At 39.7% G+C, this 16,636-nt stretch overlaps 1 protein-coding gene and 1 pseudogene across 12 annotated transcripts in view; both read right to left on the bottom strand.

Annotated features, from left to right (window-relative positions):
• The window catches only part of YAP1 (Yes1 associated transcriptional regulator), a 125,174-nt gene that overhangs the window by 15,623 nt on the left and 92,915 nt on the right, over positions 1–16,636 (bottom strand). For 3 of the 12 annotated variants that reach the window (XM_066371231.1, XM_066371301.1, XM_066371241.1), the window contains 2 exons: positions 7,642–7,835; positions 5,297–5,344 (listed from right to left, as the gene is read on the bottom strand). In XM_066371231.1, coding sequence (XP_066227328.1) covers positions 5,297–5,344; positions 7,642–7,835 — 242 coding nt within the window. The remainder of the gene's footprint in view (positions 1–5,296; positions 5,345–7,641; positions 7,836–16,636) is intronic. The other 9 variants (XM_066371252.1, XM_066371311.1, XM_066371259.1 and 6 more) reach the window with 3 other exon arrangements.
• On the bottom strand, positions 10,501–11,348 carry LOC136395865 (prohibitin-2 pseudogene; annotated as a pseudogene).

The raw sequence follows: 16,636 nt of genomic DNA, 5'->3' as shown, positions 1-16,636 counted from the left end.
TTCTAAGTGCCCATTGTAATGTTCATTCCATCCATAGGTGAAAAGAATTGCAAGTGAGGACACCAATCAAGAAGCAATAGTGGAAATATCATTTTTAAAAAGCTTTTTTAATTTCTCTTAAGTGAGAAGCAGAAAGGCAGAGAGACAGACTCCTGCATGCGCCCCAACTGGGATCCACTTGGCAAGTCCGCTACCAGGTGATGCTCTGCCCATCTGGGGCTGTTGCTCCACCGCACGGCAACTGAGCCATTTAACACCTGAGGTGAGGCCACTGAGCCATCCTCAGTGCCCAGGGCCAACTTGCTCCAACCGAGCCATTGCTGTGGGAGTGGGAGAGGAAGAGAAAGATGGGAGAGGTGGAGAGGTGGAGGGGTGGAGAAGCAGATGGCTGCTTCTCCCGTGTGCTCTGACTGGGAATAGAACCTGGGATGCCCATACACCAGGCCGACGCTCCACCACTGAGCAAACAGCCAGGCCCTGGAAATTTCTTAACAGTTTTATTGGGGTTTTTTTCAGGTGTTATTTAATATTTTTTCATTAATATTTTAAAACTCCTTTTTATAAAACAATCTAGTTCTGTGTACCTCTTATTGTTCTTATTTAAGTACTAAATGCATGAAATAATAAACTACCTTTTCAGTATATCATTTTTTTTATACTTAAAATAGTCATTAAGGCAGAGAACCGGTTTCTAAATTATTTGACTCCCACCACTGGATCTGGGGATAGTTATAATAACTGTTTGAAAATCCTAAACTCTGAAAAGTAATATCCAAAACAGATCTGCAGTGTGGTGTGCCCAGCATTCTCTCGAGACCCATACTCTCTCTGACAGGTCTGCAGTTAGGTCTTTTGTAATTTGTATTACTTAGTAAAGTAATAGAAATTATTATAGCATTCTTCAAATTATGGGGATCTTAATGAAAAAAAAAGATAACTTATTAGAGTATGCAGATGTGAGGCTAAATCTCCCTCCACCCCTTTCATACAAAGAATTCAACATGCCCATTCAAAATAAAATATAAAATATTCACAGGAAAGGACCTATATGAATCTATGGTTTATATTTAATATTAGGACTTCCAAAAGAAGAGAGATAATCTTGGGAAAAGTGTTAACTGGATTCTGAAACAGCTTTTCCAGCATCTGCTAACAAGATATGGGGGGGGGGGCACACAAAATTCTTTGCTATTATTAAATTCAGGGAAAAAAAGATTGATGGTGATTTTTTCATAGGGCTGAACAGTGGTATAATTTTTCTCCATTTGAATTAAACTTTGGCCATCTAAACCTCTTTACCATTGTGGGCTAATGGTGTAGTGCGGTATCTTCAGCAGTAATACTGTGGGTTTTATCACTCATTGAAACAGTGACTGCCAGACCAGGTGGTGGCGCAGTGGATAGAGTGTCGGATTGGGATGTGGAAGACCCAGGTTTGAGACCCTGAGGTCGCCAGCTTGAGCGCAGGCTCATCTGGTTTGAGCAAAGCTCACCAGCTTGGACCCAAGGTCGCTGGCTTGAGCAAGGGGTTACTCGATCTGCTGTAGCCCCACGGTCAAGGCACAGATGAGAAAACAATCAATGAAAAACTAATGGTTGATGCTTCTCATCTCTCTCCATTCCTGTCTGTCTGTCCCTACCTATCCCTCTCTCTGACTATCTCTGTAAAAGAAACAGTGATTGGCCCTGATGTATATTTATTACTACTCATAAGGAATAGCAACTACATTAGTTGAAAAATAGTTATAGCTATAATTTCTATGCAGATTAAAGCAATTATTTGCTCATAAAAGGTTATCTATGTACAACAGTCTTATATCTATTTTCTGGGCAATTTAAATAATTCTGATGAGGCCACCTGGGGCTGAGTTTTGACCTAGGTTTTAAAAGGGAAATGGAGAATCTTAAGAGGAAGAAGACAAGCTCATGAGCAGAGAATCGCGGCAACAATACAGGAGAGTGCACTTAGCAGGAGAGTAATTGGTTTAAGCAGGTGACTGACACAGACCCTGAGCCAGGATGCAGAGTTTGGATTAATCTCATAGGTATTAGGGAACTACAGGTACTAAGAACCACACTTTTAAGCACAAGAGAAGGTAAAAACATTTATACTCAAGGTGGGCTATCTTCCCTTAAAGTGTCTATTTCGAAAGACACTGAAACAGAAGTTGAGATGCATTCCCAATCCACGCCCCCAAAAGGTCTCCAATTTATAAAGGAGCAATTAAAGTATTAGAAAAAGATATAACTAGAAAATTAAGCATTACATGCACAATCTCACAGAGCAAAGATGATGTTTATGGTTTCCAAGACTTTTTTTGAGAATAGAAATTGCTTTTGAAACATAAAATAGTGAATAATCAAAATAAATTTTTTTCTTTTAAAAAGTGAGAGGAGGGGAAGTAAAGAGAGAGACTCTTGCATGAGCCCTGACCAGGATCCACCTGGCAACCCACACCTGAGGCAGATGCTTGATTCAACCAAGCTACCCTCAGTGCCTGGGCCAACTGTGAAATCCTCAGTGCCCGACAGGGCAACGTTAAACCAACTGAGCCACTGGCTGCCAGAGAGGAAGAGAGAGAGGAGGGAAGAGGGAGGGGAAGAGAAGTGAAGCAGATGGTTGCTGCTCATGTGTGCCCTGACTAGGGTTGAACCTGGAACGTCCACACATTGGGCCGATGTTCTAATCACTGAGCAACCAGCCAGGGTCGAAATAAAAAAAATTTAAGCTCTACATAGGCTCATCAGCTTGAGCACAAGGTCGCCAGTTTGAGCATGGGATCCTCGACATGATCCCATGATCACTGGCTTGAGCCCAAAGGTCACTGGCAAGGGGTCACTGACTCAACTGGAGCCCCACCTCTTCAAGGCACATAAAAGAAGCAATCAATGAACACTTAAAGTGCTGAAACTACAAGCTGATGCTTCTCATTTCTCTCCCTGCCTGCCTGTCTTCTCTCTCTCTAAAAAACAAACAAAAACAAAACGAAAAACTTCTGAGGTCAGGTTTCTCTGAAATTCTCCAAAGAAACCCTAACAAATTAAGGTGATTCCATCTTTAACTAAGATATACTACTGCCTTTTAAGTTGTCTTAGTTTTTCAGAATTTTGCATTAACCTTACCCGTACTGACGTTGGTCTGCATAACCAGAGAATCTTACAATATAGATGTTTCATTAATCCTAGTAAAAAAGTATTTCAAGACAACCTTTCAAATGAACAATTTGTAAACATTTTGAAATTTGGTACCCTCCCCACATCCCAAAGCAAATGAGGTATACAATTATAAAATACTGACACTTATTTCATGTTGCCTGCTAACTCATCTGCACTAATTTCTATTAGAAACGTAAAAAATAAACTTTGAACAACAGTGCCTGGCACTCATATTGAGTGGATCCTTCCCCCTTTCTCCATTTGCCCCCTACAGTACTGCATTCTGGTCTCTGAGAATGGAAAGCTCTTCTCAACTTTCTTGATTACCCTGGTAACCCTGTCTAAAGCCATCTTCATTTAAGATATGACCCGTTGTGCAATCTTTCCTGATGTCTACATTAAGGTCATCTAGAAAACATGCAAGATGAGAAAAACACAAATGCCTGCTTGATAAAAACACTACCAGATTCCACATATGTGAGATATTCCACATTTAACCCTGCACTGGAATTTCATACACTTATTGATATGTTCACAATTGTTCCAGGTAAATACATCGACAACTAAAACTTACATAATAAAGCAGTATTTTATTTTCCAGCAAAAGCAAAGTTAACTTAAAAAAAAAAAACCAACTACCTTTTTTAGGTTTCTTGCTCTGACTTGGACAAATCTAGGAAATCAACTGCACTTTTAATATCGTATAAATTGAACAGAACTTTTATTATTTATAAGGCTCACCTTTGCTAAAGTTTTAATAATAAAAAAGTAAAAACTCCTGATGAGAATTTTAGTAAGAGCTACTATTTACACTGATACTCAAGCATGAAATAAAAGTCTAGAAGTACTTTATCAGATTTAAGGTTTAAAATTTCAGAATGGAAAAAAAGAAACAAGTTCAAAACACATGGCATGGAGGACTTTTTGCTTGAACCCAAATTTGAGTTAATTTCTTCTTTTATATTAGTTTCCACTTCATTTAGCACAAATGAAATCCTTTTTAGAAACACTTCAGAGAAAAGGTAAGGAAAAACATCTTCGCTGTATACAGATCCAATGCTACAATGCTCTTCCAGACAAATGTGGTGTTAGTGGGCCTCGGCACAAGAATGCCTGTGCTTTTTGCTTTAGTGAAGATTACTTCTATGAGTTACTCCCTTACTTGATTTCTTGATTAAAGGAGCATTAATGAGATAAAGAACAGTTTCTGCTCTCACAAAGTTAACTGTCTCTATGAGAATGCTATCTTACTTTTATCAGCACAGTGCTCTGAAGGACAAGTTAACAGTCTCCAAAATGAGTGAAATTCTGCCAACTCCTACTTCTGCAGCTAATTCTAACACAATGCACTTATTTAGCCTACTTCAAAAAGCTACATATAATATGAGGTGGTTCATGGGTGCTTCTGCCCATCTGAGGAAAGTGCAATGATGCCCTACCCAATTCCTTCAAATCTTGTGAACCCCGAACACAGAGAATCTCTTTGGTTTCAAGAATGAGCTTCTTCTCACCAGTCAGATACATGCCTGTGTTAGAAGGAAAAATGGCCACCATCTTTCCTTCTAAACATACCTTCCCAAACAGTGCTCTCCGGGTTCATCAGGGAGAAATGTATTGATAAAAGCCAACAAAGAAACCCAAAACACTACCCAGGAAGATCCTTCTTTTACAGTAATTTTGAAATTCTTTCTTTGGAATGTCCACAAGAATTTTTCCTTTTCTAACAGTATCATTGACTCAATGAAATTTCCTGTGGTAGTCTACCTAAGTAAACAATTTGTGTTGTTCCTGTTCCAGTTATTAATTTAGTACTATTTTAAGCTACACAATGTAAAAATTAGACAGACTTCAAGGCTGACAGTATGTACAATGGAGACATAATACATTTCAAATGTGGAATAAAAAAAAGACCTTCACAGAATCCACACGAATACTAGCAGCTCCGTGGGAAGAGCAGGAAGGGAGCAGATAGTGGAGACTTTCTGGGAATCGCAATATTCACTTAAGTATCCTGCTAGAGAGATGGCTCAAAGTTATACCCTGGCTAATCTTCAGTGAGGACAGGCCCTTGGAGCACAAGTTTCTCTCTTTCCTAATATCTTTTTCTTTGTTAATGCTAAAACATCAGACAAGAGCCTACCTGACATTTTGGAGAATTTGCTGTGCTGGGATTGATATTCCGCATTGCCTAAGAGTAAAAAATAAGATGGATAAAAATTACTTTAAGCCACATGGTTTGGCTATGTAGGCTGACTTACAAACTGTATCCAGACATAGCACCAGAGCGCAGAACTCCCAAGCCAGCCCAAGCAGCAGCAGACTGAGAGGACAGGAGCCAATGGAGTCACCACATAACAAACTGGACCCTCGGAAGTACTGAACAGCATTGAGGACAGGACAGCAAGACTTTAGGTGGCAGGACGCAAATAAAATTTGATACTGGTCAGGTAGGTTCTTTGCTTCTGAGTATTAGATGAAGCAGGAAAAATATAATTTGATGTTTTAGTGGTAAGAGAAACTGTCAATGGAAGAAGTCCACATGAAGCCAAAAGACTTGAGATATACTAAATTTATACTGATTGCTAAAAAAACAAAAACAAAATCCTAAAAACATAGACTATTAGTATCAGAATAAAGCAGGTCTGTCATTTCAACATAAGAAAGGACAATACCGTTGGTAGTAAAGAAGAAATAGAGTAAGACGTTACCTTTAAAGGAATTGAAGCTATTCTGTCCAGAACCCATCACCCAGAGTAAGAGTGAAAATAAGATCGAGAAAAACTCTTTGGAAGGAAGAGTTTTATAAGTAGCAGCATTGTGCCCACCGAAACAACAACAAACACCAAAACACAAACCAGGCTGATCTATAGTGTACAACAAAATGACGAATGGCCCAGTTCCAGGCTTTATATATAAAAATTATAAACAGCAAGACTTTGACATTAGTAATTAAATCATTTTTCTTAAGAGTCCTTGGTGTCACAGTCTTTAATTCACATGTGAAACTAGGACTTGTATTTACTTAGACCAGCAGTACTTGGTACCAACAAAGTAAGAAGCAAACAATGGGAACAGGCTGTGTAAAAAGTTCTCTTAAATTGCTTTATTTCTTTTAACAGCCACAAAATTATATTCTTAATGGGGCTCCCTGGTTCTCATGATAAAGTTTTATTTAAGTGAGAAATCTTTTCTTTAATTTGTTAGAGTCAGAGATACAGTAAACTGGTTAAGAGGCCTCCTGTCCCCACCTTCTTAATGGCAGATTTAGAAATGTTTCTTTCAAGACCACTTCCTGACATCATGTGCTGGCACAAACTCTCTCACTCCTATCGGGGACCCCTCTGGTGCCGATCGCAACAGTTACACTGAGAGATTACAGACAGCACAGTCGGTTCAAAGGTGAGTCTGTCTGGGATTCCAAGGCTTAGTTTAATCCCTCAGGTTCCAGTCTCTCAAATCTCAAATCAGAGGTCAATGACTGTATCAGGTTCATGTATTTCCATTAGCACTCCAATGACACAAAACAAGGCCTCCATAAAAAAAAAAGTACCTTGTTTAAATTCCTATTTCTTGGTAACTAAAATGTGGAATATTATGATTTTTTAACTTCTACACTGAGTATGCTATGATTTAGGTGGGCAGAAAAAGTAAGAGCACATGTATTTAATGTTTGCAAACACAGTGGCTCTGAAAAAAAATACAAGAAACTGACAGATTTTACCTTATGTACACTATCAAAATCATACATTTTTTTATTATCCAAAAAATTTAAATAAAACTTTAAAAATAAACTGCTTTAATAAGCTCACACCCCCATTATCTAAACCTCCACTTAAGCACTCTCAATCAAAATGAAGTAAAAATTGACTTTTAGATGAGGGATTATCCATTCTTATGGAACATAAGAACCCATTGTACTTTCTGAAATAAAAATGAATGAAAGGTCATAAAGGGTTTCAAGATCTCTAATGTCCTATCCTTCCCAACATTAAAAAAAACCATAAGCAGGTAATTTTAAGGTATACTGGAACCTTTCCAACTTAGAATTAGATTCAAAATAATGAAAGATATTTGTCATACAAGAAATAATCTCATTGGTGTATTCTCCCAGATAAAGAATTCACTTAAAGTAAAAGATGTTTTAACCCAAGTGACGTCCCAGAGTTTCACCCTCAATGAAAGCTTCAGAACTATAGTAATCTACAATTCCACGTACATTCAAGGAAGCGCCCTTGCTTCCCTCAATTTTTGCTGGCTGCGATGACCACGGCCACAACATCTCTTTGTGGTCCAGACTGACATGTTGCAGCCTAGCTTATCAAAGGCCAGTCAAGAAACTAAACTAAGATAAGGACAGAGCTGAAGTTTCTGTGTTACTCTAGTTTTAGAGAAACAACACGCCTCTAATTAATAAATGCTAAAATAAAATATATCCAACTTCATGTAGGAAAACAGACCCCAAAAAGTGGAAGGCTGGTTTCTAACCTGTGGCCTCACCTGCCGAAGCAGTTCTTGCTGCTTCAGTCGCAGTCTCTCCTTCTCCAACTGCAGTTGCTGCAGCCGCATCTGTTGCTGCTGGTTGGAGCTGCCACCACCCATGACTCCTCCCTGAGGGCTCTGGGGGGCCAGGGGCGGCGGCTGTTTCACTGGAGCACTTTGACTGATTCTCTGGTTCATGGCTGAAATGAAACAAAAGATCTGTCCTAAAAAACTAGCAAAGGAAAAGGATGTTTAGTTATTCAAAGGGGTTGGGGATATTCAACAGTCTTTTCGGTAGTAAGACTGGAAATAACCTAAAAATCCACTAATAATACAATGGTTACATGAATTTACTACTATTGTTATTGTCATCATTGTTACAAGCTGCAAAGTAGCCACAGAGAAAAGAAACAGAGGTAGCTCTAATATGCAATGAATGACATAGCATAGTCTAAGACATATTAAGTTAATACCAAAGCAACAAGCAGAAAGTATAAAAAGGGGGGTACATTCACACATGCTCAGAGATCATGGATTGTAGAAGCAGTGAACATATGTTGGCTCTGGAGCTGGGAAACTGGGTGACTAAAGGACTGAGTTGAAGACGGGCATTTTGTAACTTGAAGTATGAATGGTGTGAATGCATTCCATTGCTTATTATAAAATAGAAATATATATTTAATTTAAAAATATATCTCCCAAAACAAGGGGGAGAAAACATTTTGAGCAGTAAAGCCCACCAAAATGATCAATCCTTAATATATTCTAAAATATATAAATATACACCTCTAATTAAAGTACTATAGATTAAAATAATCTGATGCATGTTAATAATAAGCCTACAAACATCTGAGTGGCAGAGATTTGTCTCATTCAACACCGCGATACCCCCATACAGCCCAGGTAATCACTACTTCAGTTAGTTGAATTTACATTGCACCGTTTGACATTTAGAAATGGACTGAATTCTTATACCAGCAAATTTATGTCACTGACACAACACTTAGCAAACTGTGGATTGTGGTAACTTCAGTGAGCAGATGGAAACTTTACTATGTGAAAATGTTAATAATAATACATTATCCTTTCAGACATTCCATTTTTAAGGTCAAATGTTGGGTCACTATTTCTCCGATGTGTTTGATACAACAAACTGACCAAAGAAAAACCTCAGGTCCAAACAACTTCACAAACATTCTTATACAATCCTTCCCAGAGAACAGCAAAGAAGACACACTTTGCAATATTTTTATGTGACCAGCATAATCCCATGACTTTAATGAGGATGTTAGGAGAAAGGAAAATCACAAACCAATCCCTCTGATGAACCTTGCTACCAAGATCTGAAATAACACGCACAGACAGCTCTTGTGACTGACTCGCCTTCCAGCTGCACAGTGGACTTCCTGTGGTTTTTCCTCTGCTGTTCCAAAGATGCCACCTCTTACACGCTGACTCTTTTTGGAGACATGTTGGACTACCTGAGCAACATCCCAGCCTGCCCTAGAGTCCATCATAAGCATTAAAGAACTGTCTTGCCCTGGCCAGTTTGCTCAGTGGTAGAGTGTTAGCTTGGCGTGTGGAAGTCTTGGGTTCAATTTCCACCCAGGGCACACAAGAGAAACGATCATCTGTTTCTCCACCCTTCTTCCTCTCCTTTCTCTCCCTTCACTTCCTGCAGCCAAGGCTCTGTTGGAGCAAAACTGTTCCAGGTGCTGAGGATGGCTCCATGGCCTCTGCCTCAGGCGCTAGAATGGCTCCAGTTGCAACGGAGCAATGCCCCAGATAGGCAGGGCATCGCCTCCTGGTGGGCATATTGGGTGGATCCCGGTCCAACACATGCGGGAGTCTGTCTCTCTGCCTCCCCACTTCTTACTTCAGGAAAAAAAAAAAAAGGAACTGTCTTCAGGGTACTATGACCTCAGGACATTTCCATTTTGTATACTGACATTTCTCACTTGGCAGTAATTTTTTTATTTACAAATTGTATACTGTCTTAGAATGAGGCGTCACAGCAGTGGGGGGAGTATTCTGATCACATATATATTCTCCGTGCCCACCACAGGATCTAGCACAAAGTTCATGCTAAAAAACTACTATTACATTTCTAAATTGAGTATTCAATAAGTCAGAAATTAACTTTTAAAGATAAGACAATATAGAAATCCTACCAAACTTCCCTTTAGATTGACCAACTCTTCTGAGACCAGCATGACATCAGTAAGAACCAAGGATACAAGAAAAATTACAGACCAACCTCTCTCTGATGCTTTAGTTCAATTCAACTTACTGAATAATCATCAGATTTCCGATTTGGGAGGTTATTTATTTTGTCATTAGGTATATACTAATAGTCAAATCATGTGGTTAGAAGTCACCTGAAATAGTTCCTCTCTGTTTGATCTGGCCACCAACTAAATATATAGTTCACTTGTGACATTTTGCTTTTGAATTTAACAGACTTACTTTAATTCCCACCTACCCTTTTCCCACCCTGAAGAGATAATTGTTACCATTTTGTTATTTTATTTTCAGCTTAAGTAAGGAGAATTTTTTGAGAATTCCTGGGATGGTGGTAACTGCCTCCCAACCTTGACAGAGAAGCCCACACTCTAGGAAATCACTGACAAATCACACACTGTCTCGACAACCCCAGCCAACACAGGGAGGAGGAGAGCCATTTCCCTGAAAAAAGGTCAGTCTTTATTCATCCGAGAGTGGTGGGAGGACAGATGCAGAGGGGACCATCACATGATACTGGGGGCGAGGCGAGGGTGTGCTGGACCCCAAGCTGGCTCCTCACACACCTGGGCAGAAACAGATCCACCACTTCTTCTCTGGGGGTGGAGTTCCTGGTCATTAAGCTCATTTCTTAGCCTCGATGAGGCTGTCATTTCCCAAGGTGGAACTCTCATGCTATAGGGTCAGTACAAGGTTGTCAGCAGTGAGAAAGACACAATTCTGTGATGTGGCCATTGTCACAAAGATGTTCTGGGCGGCCCGGACCTTTTGCAGCTTCATATAGCCTGGGTTCTTGCTCGATGCTTCTCCAAGCATTGCGGCGGCCTCAGCCTCCTCCTTGGCCGCTGTTCCTGTTTTGCTTTTTCAACCTAGAGCTTGGCTGCTGGGCCTCCTGCTGCACCACCTGTTTGGCTTCTACAGCAGCTAAAGTTTAGCTCCATGATGAATGTGTCATCCAGGATGAGGCTGAAGTCCTTGAACCTTTTTGTCAGCTCCCTTTGGTTCAATAGGGACACCTGGGCCCACTGGATGACCAGCTCGGAGGCACTGAACTTGGCCACCACACTCGTGAGAACGTTGTTGACAATAACAACAATCACTCCTCCTAGTCTAGCCCTTGGCACCGGTACATGCTGGGAAGCTCCAGAGCACTGGGTATAGATAGCACTTGCAGGGAGATGTTCACCACTGAAGGTCTTTCAAGACTGCAGGGGAGGAAAGTTTTCGAGGTCTGGCCCAAACGTCATAGATAATGGAATACTGGAATCGGGATCCAGAAGTGAAGGCCCTTGGGGAGAGTGGTGTCCTGCTGCACACCACTGATCTGATGAAAGAAGACGGCTCTGTGCCCACCTCCCACAGTGAATGCGGACTCACGGACCCCGTAGGGCAAGGCACTGCTCCACCCCCCAGAAGTTTCCCTGGGGCCGGGAGGGCAGCCGTCCCACTAGGTCACTGAAGTGCTGGGCCATGTTTGATCCTGAGGCCATTCCACCAAAGGTCAGGAGGTGGTGCCGGTCAGCCTCTACCCATCTCCAGTGTAGAAACTGCACCTTCACATGAGGACTGTGGTGCAGGTGCTTGCAGGGGAAAGGGCACAGATGTCTTAGATATATGGAAGCATCCTACGGAATACTCCACTTTGCCTTTTTCTATTTAATAATGTATCAGAGATCACTCCAAAGCAGTATGTAAAAGTTTTCTCATTTTCTTTTTAAAATAGCCAATTAGTACTCCATTCAACCAATTTTCTATTAAGTTTTCACTATTACTAAAGAGTGCCATACAGAACCTCATATATACATAATTTTGTATTTGTTACTGTTTCTTTGGGGTACAGTTCTAAATTGGAGACTGCCAAGTTAATGGTTAAAGACATAAGTAACACTGCCAAGACCCTCAAACACACATTGGCGATGCATTTTGTTGTATCCCTACCAGTAATATATTAAGTGTCTTTTTATTCAAACTTTTGGGTTTTTGTCATTCTGAAAGATAAATGATTTTGCACTGTGATTTTATTTTGCTATATGTCTTATAGAAGTTTGGTCATTTCCACATTTTAAAGGACCATCTGCATTTATCCACTTTGTTTTATTTTTTGTTTTTGTTTTTGACAGAAACAAAGAGAGAGTCAGAGAGAGGGACAGACAGACAGGAAAGGAGAGAGATGAGAAGCATCAATTCTTCGTTGATGGCACCTTAGTTATTCACTGATTGCTTTCTCATATGTGCCTTGACCAGGAGGCTACAGCAGAGCTAGTGACCCCTTGCTCAAGCCAGCGACCATGGGCTCAAGTTAGCAACCTTAGGCTTCAAGCCAGCAACCTTTGGGCTCAAGCCAGTAACCCTACGCTCAAGTGGATAAGCCCACGTTCAAGCTGGCGACCTCAAGGTTTTGAACCTGGGTCCTCTGCATCCCAGTCCGAGGCTCTATCCACTGTGCCACTGCTTGGTCAGGCAGGATCATCTGCATTTTTAATGTGAATTGTTTACCTTTTCCTATAGGGTTAATCAGTATTTTTCTATTTTAGATAATCTTTATATAATAGGGATAAAAAAAGTTTTGTCATATATAAGTTAAAAAATTTCCCTCTTCTTACAGTCTTTTTACTTTTATATTTATTTATTTTTAAGTGAGAGGAGGACAGATAGTGAGGCAGGCTCCTCCACGCATCCCAACAGGGATCTACCTGGCAAGCCCATCATGGGCTGATGCTTGAGTACCGAGCTATTTTTAGTGCCTGAGGCTGGTGTGCTCCAAAGGAGCTATCTTCAGCAACTGGGGCTACAATCAAAGCAATTGAGACACTGGCTGTGGGAGGGGAAGAAGGAGAGAAGCTGGGGGGGTGTTGAGGGGGGTAGGACAGAAGCAGATGGTTGCATCTCCTGTGTGCCCTGGCTGGGAAATGAACCAGGGATGTCCATATACTGGGCCGATGCTGTATCCACTGAGTCACCAGCCAGGGCTAGCTTACTGTCTTACTGTCTTTGTAGTTTGCTTGTTTCATAAGTTTATTTTTTAAGTAGTCAAATTCATCAATACTTTTTGAAATTTTGTTTTTGGATTTTCTATCCTGTTCATTAATCTAACTACTCTTATACTAGATATCACACTTTTAATTACAACCTTTATGTTTTAATAGTTAGTAGGCAAGCCATTTTTTTAAGGTTAACTTTTTACTACTGGGATCTAATTAATACATATGGTTAAAAGAACGTGGTGTGTTGATTCTTAAAATTTGTGACTTGCCACCTGGTCAGTCCTTGCTTTTATACCAGGATAGGGACAGTCAGCTCTAGGCATGGTTCTTACCATTAGGCCTGTTTCTATAGTTCTTTCTTTGTTCTTAACTCTGAGTTCCTGATGACTTTAGAAGTTAAATGGCCCCTAAACCTGCAGGCCCCTATCCCTGCCCTTGCTCACTGCTTTGTGTGGCTTTATTTCCTGACACACAGAGATTATGACCCTATTTATGTCTTTTTGGTTATCTCTTTCAAATATTTTGTCTGGCAGAGCAGAGAAGAAATGTCAAAAAATGATTCAATGTTCCATAATGTTCAAAGCCTTATTAATCTTTTATATGGAAAAAAAGGTCAGACTTATTCATGAAATGTCTTTACAATGAACAAATGGCTAAAACTTTCACAACTGTGGTTTACTGTTTAGTATTTTATAGGGGAATATATACAGAAAAAGCCAAAAAAAAATTGAGATATTTGCCAGGCACCAATCAATAACCTCATTTAATACAATTACTTGTATCTACCTGTCATCAATATTATTAGATGCACAATTAACAAGCATCATGGTATAATATAAAAAACACAGCATCCCGAGTGAAAGAACTGGGCACACCAGTGCAGTAATTCATCTAATTCTGTTCCTTCAACTACAGAGGTGGGCAAGAATAGGTTTACAGTACAGATATTGATCGACTTATGACTATTTGACTTTACAACCACAATCGCTAGCCACGACTGCTCCACGTCTGGCAGCGCAAGCATTGCCCAGCTGGGTGTATGACAGTGTGGACCAGCTTCCGACAGCACTATCATCTCCGCATGCACCATTTCAACTGTTATCCCAGACTCGGTACAGCAATTTGTGTTTTGTGTCACGAATATTTTTCATCAAACCCCGCCCAAGATGTCTACACCAAGAGGAAATTGTCTTTGTCTACGCCTCAGCCTGCCAAGAAGGAAAGAACGGCTATCAATCTCAACACGAAAATGAGCGCGGGCTCATCCGACTTGAGCCTGGGTTCACCAGCTTGAGTGCAGGGGCGCTGGCTTGAGCATGGGATCATAGGCATGACCCCATGGTTACTGGTTTGAGCCCAAGGTCACTGGCTTGAGCAAGGGGCCACTCGTTCTGCTGTAACCCCCTGGTCAAGGCACATATGAGAAAGCAATCAATGAACAAGTACGAAGGAGGAAAGAAAGTGAATGTGATAGCACGTTTATGAAAAAAACAGCTCCAGTAACCCCAACTGCTGCCTCAGATGACGACATCAACGATCCACAGCCAAGCACCAGAGGCCAATAAAATGTTTCATATATGTTTATACATTGATATTTTCATATGTTTTGCAATTGGGAAAATGTTTCCTATGGTATTTTTTACACCTGTATTTTTGTATGCACCTGTATTTTGTAATTTTGTATGTTTTGCAAATATTAAACCAGTTGTACTAGTAATGCAGTGTTTTACTTAAACCTGATGAATGTAAAAATAAGAAACAAAATGGTGTAGAGATGACACAAATGGCATAAAATGAACAAAGAAAATGATGATATATAACAATAATAAAAGAAAATTATGATAAAATATGACTTAAGGATTTTTATAACATCATTTCACAGTACTGTACATATAGCCTACTCAACTTATGACCAAATCGTGTTACAACTGGTCTGTCGGAACCAATTGTGGTGGTAAGTTGAGCACTAGCTGTAGTGAGTATGCAGAATAGAGTTTATTCCTGTACTTTTATTAATTATTGTATTATTTTCCTAATGAACTACTGTAAACCTACTTTTGTCCACCCCTATATACCGGGGGATATGAACATCTCCCTTTTTGAGTCATTGTGGGGATTAAGTAAGACATGTAGGCATTTATTATAATCTTAGAATACAACAGATGCTCCGTAAATGTTAGTCTCCTCCCTTTCCAGAATAGTTGTTTTTAAACTTTAAGATTAGTACTCCTACAGAAAATTATTCTGGCTTGAATGCCCACACTATCCTTTCCTCCCTCCCACTTTACCATGCCACTCATAGTTTCCAAGTATTCTATGATTCACAAAGATATGTATACCGTACTTATCTTTCCTATAAGATCTAAGACGAAAAGAATGGGTGGTGAGCTTTAGCTCAACCCCCTTAGGAAATCCTTCTCTTCTGATGAAGCATGTTCCTGGCATTCCAGGACATTTAACATATTTCCTCATAGAGACACTTTTTATGGTACATTGTGCTGAGTTTGATAATATGAATCAAGTATGAATTGGAGGGCTGATCTGATAACCCACCACATACATTGAACATCTCACAGACTGAGGTCTAGAGAAAACAACTATATTGGGGGAAAATATTTTCAATTTCAATTAAATAATTGTTGGAAACAGCCCATTAGTAAGAGGAGGAGTTTTGGAATTGTAAAACATGATTGAGTTCAAAACAGATTCTAGAGCTATATATACACTGTTAAATATTTCCTATTGAGACATTTTTAGCTTTCTACACTAGATTTTTTATTAATATAGCATTTAATAAGTTAATAAAAGTAGTATTTATCCCTTGTGAAAACTAATTGGACAATAATAAAATTGCATGAAAATATAGAGGTAAGTATCCTCAGCTTCCTACCAATTTCCTGGAATTAGAAACCACAAGCAATAATCATTAATAATAATCACCACTGCTGATGGCAAACTGAATTGGTTGGTAAAGTCTTTTGTAAATCTAAGCTTATCTGACTATTCAAAACCACAGAAAGGGAAAAGTGGGCAATCAACAGATGGAGGAAGAACAACGCTACAGAATTAAACAGAAACTTCCACAAACTATGCAACAAAAGTAGGTAGAGAGCTAACAATGGTGAGCACTTTAGGTTGTGTTTACTTAAATGCTGTTACCTCTGGACACAAGCACTGCTGCAAGGTTTCCACAAAAAGAGTTCGCTTAAATGACCAATTCAAACGACCTTGCTTATCCACTGAGACTGAGATTTATCCCTCTCCAGAAGCATCCTGTTCTTTACCTTCTGAGTATCTCAAGCATTTCAACAAAGCACAGAGCAGCGCACCCACATGGGGTGCAGCCGAGACCTCACAAGCAGGCATGAAACAAAACAGGCTTTGTTTCCTGGGGGAAGTGGGCAGGGCAGCCGGGGAAGAAAAGAACAGCATTACCAACTTCTTCCCTTCTGTGATCAACTACTGAAATCCAATAATGTTTCCAGTTTAAATAAAATTTCTTAAAAAAAAAAAAAAAGGTAAAGAGAAAAATCTCTAAAATATGACACAATTTTAAAAAATTTCATATGTTATGTTTTAAAGTTCAGATTCTGTACTGCTTGGGCTGTAAAACAGTAACTGTTTCAGGTTTTATTTAACAAATCAATCCTGACAGCTTTATGGTAGCAAACCATCCACTCGGCAATTACTGAAAAATAAGAGACCAACTTTTTTTTTTTTTTTTTTTTTTTTAAGAGACCAACTTCTTAAACAGAAAGGAGGGAATCACCATTGGT

The sequence above is a fragment of the Saccopteryx leptura genome, chromosome 1 (assembly GCF_036850995.1).
Source record: "Saccopteryx leptura isolate mSacLep1 chromosome 1, mSacLep1_pri_phased_curated, whole genome shotgun sequence".
NCBI classification, from domain to species: Eukaryota; Metazoa; Chordata; class Mammalia; order Chiroptera; family Emballonuridae; genus Saccopteryx; species Saccopteryx leptura.
Note: the sequence above shows the minus strand (reverse complement) of the source record. Positions and strands in the feature narration are given on the sequence as shown.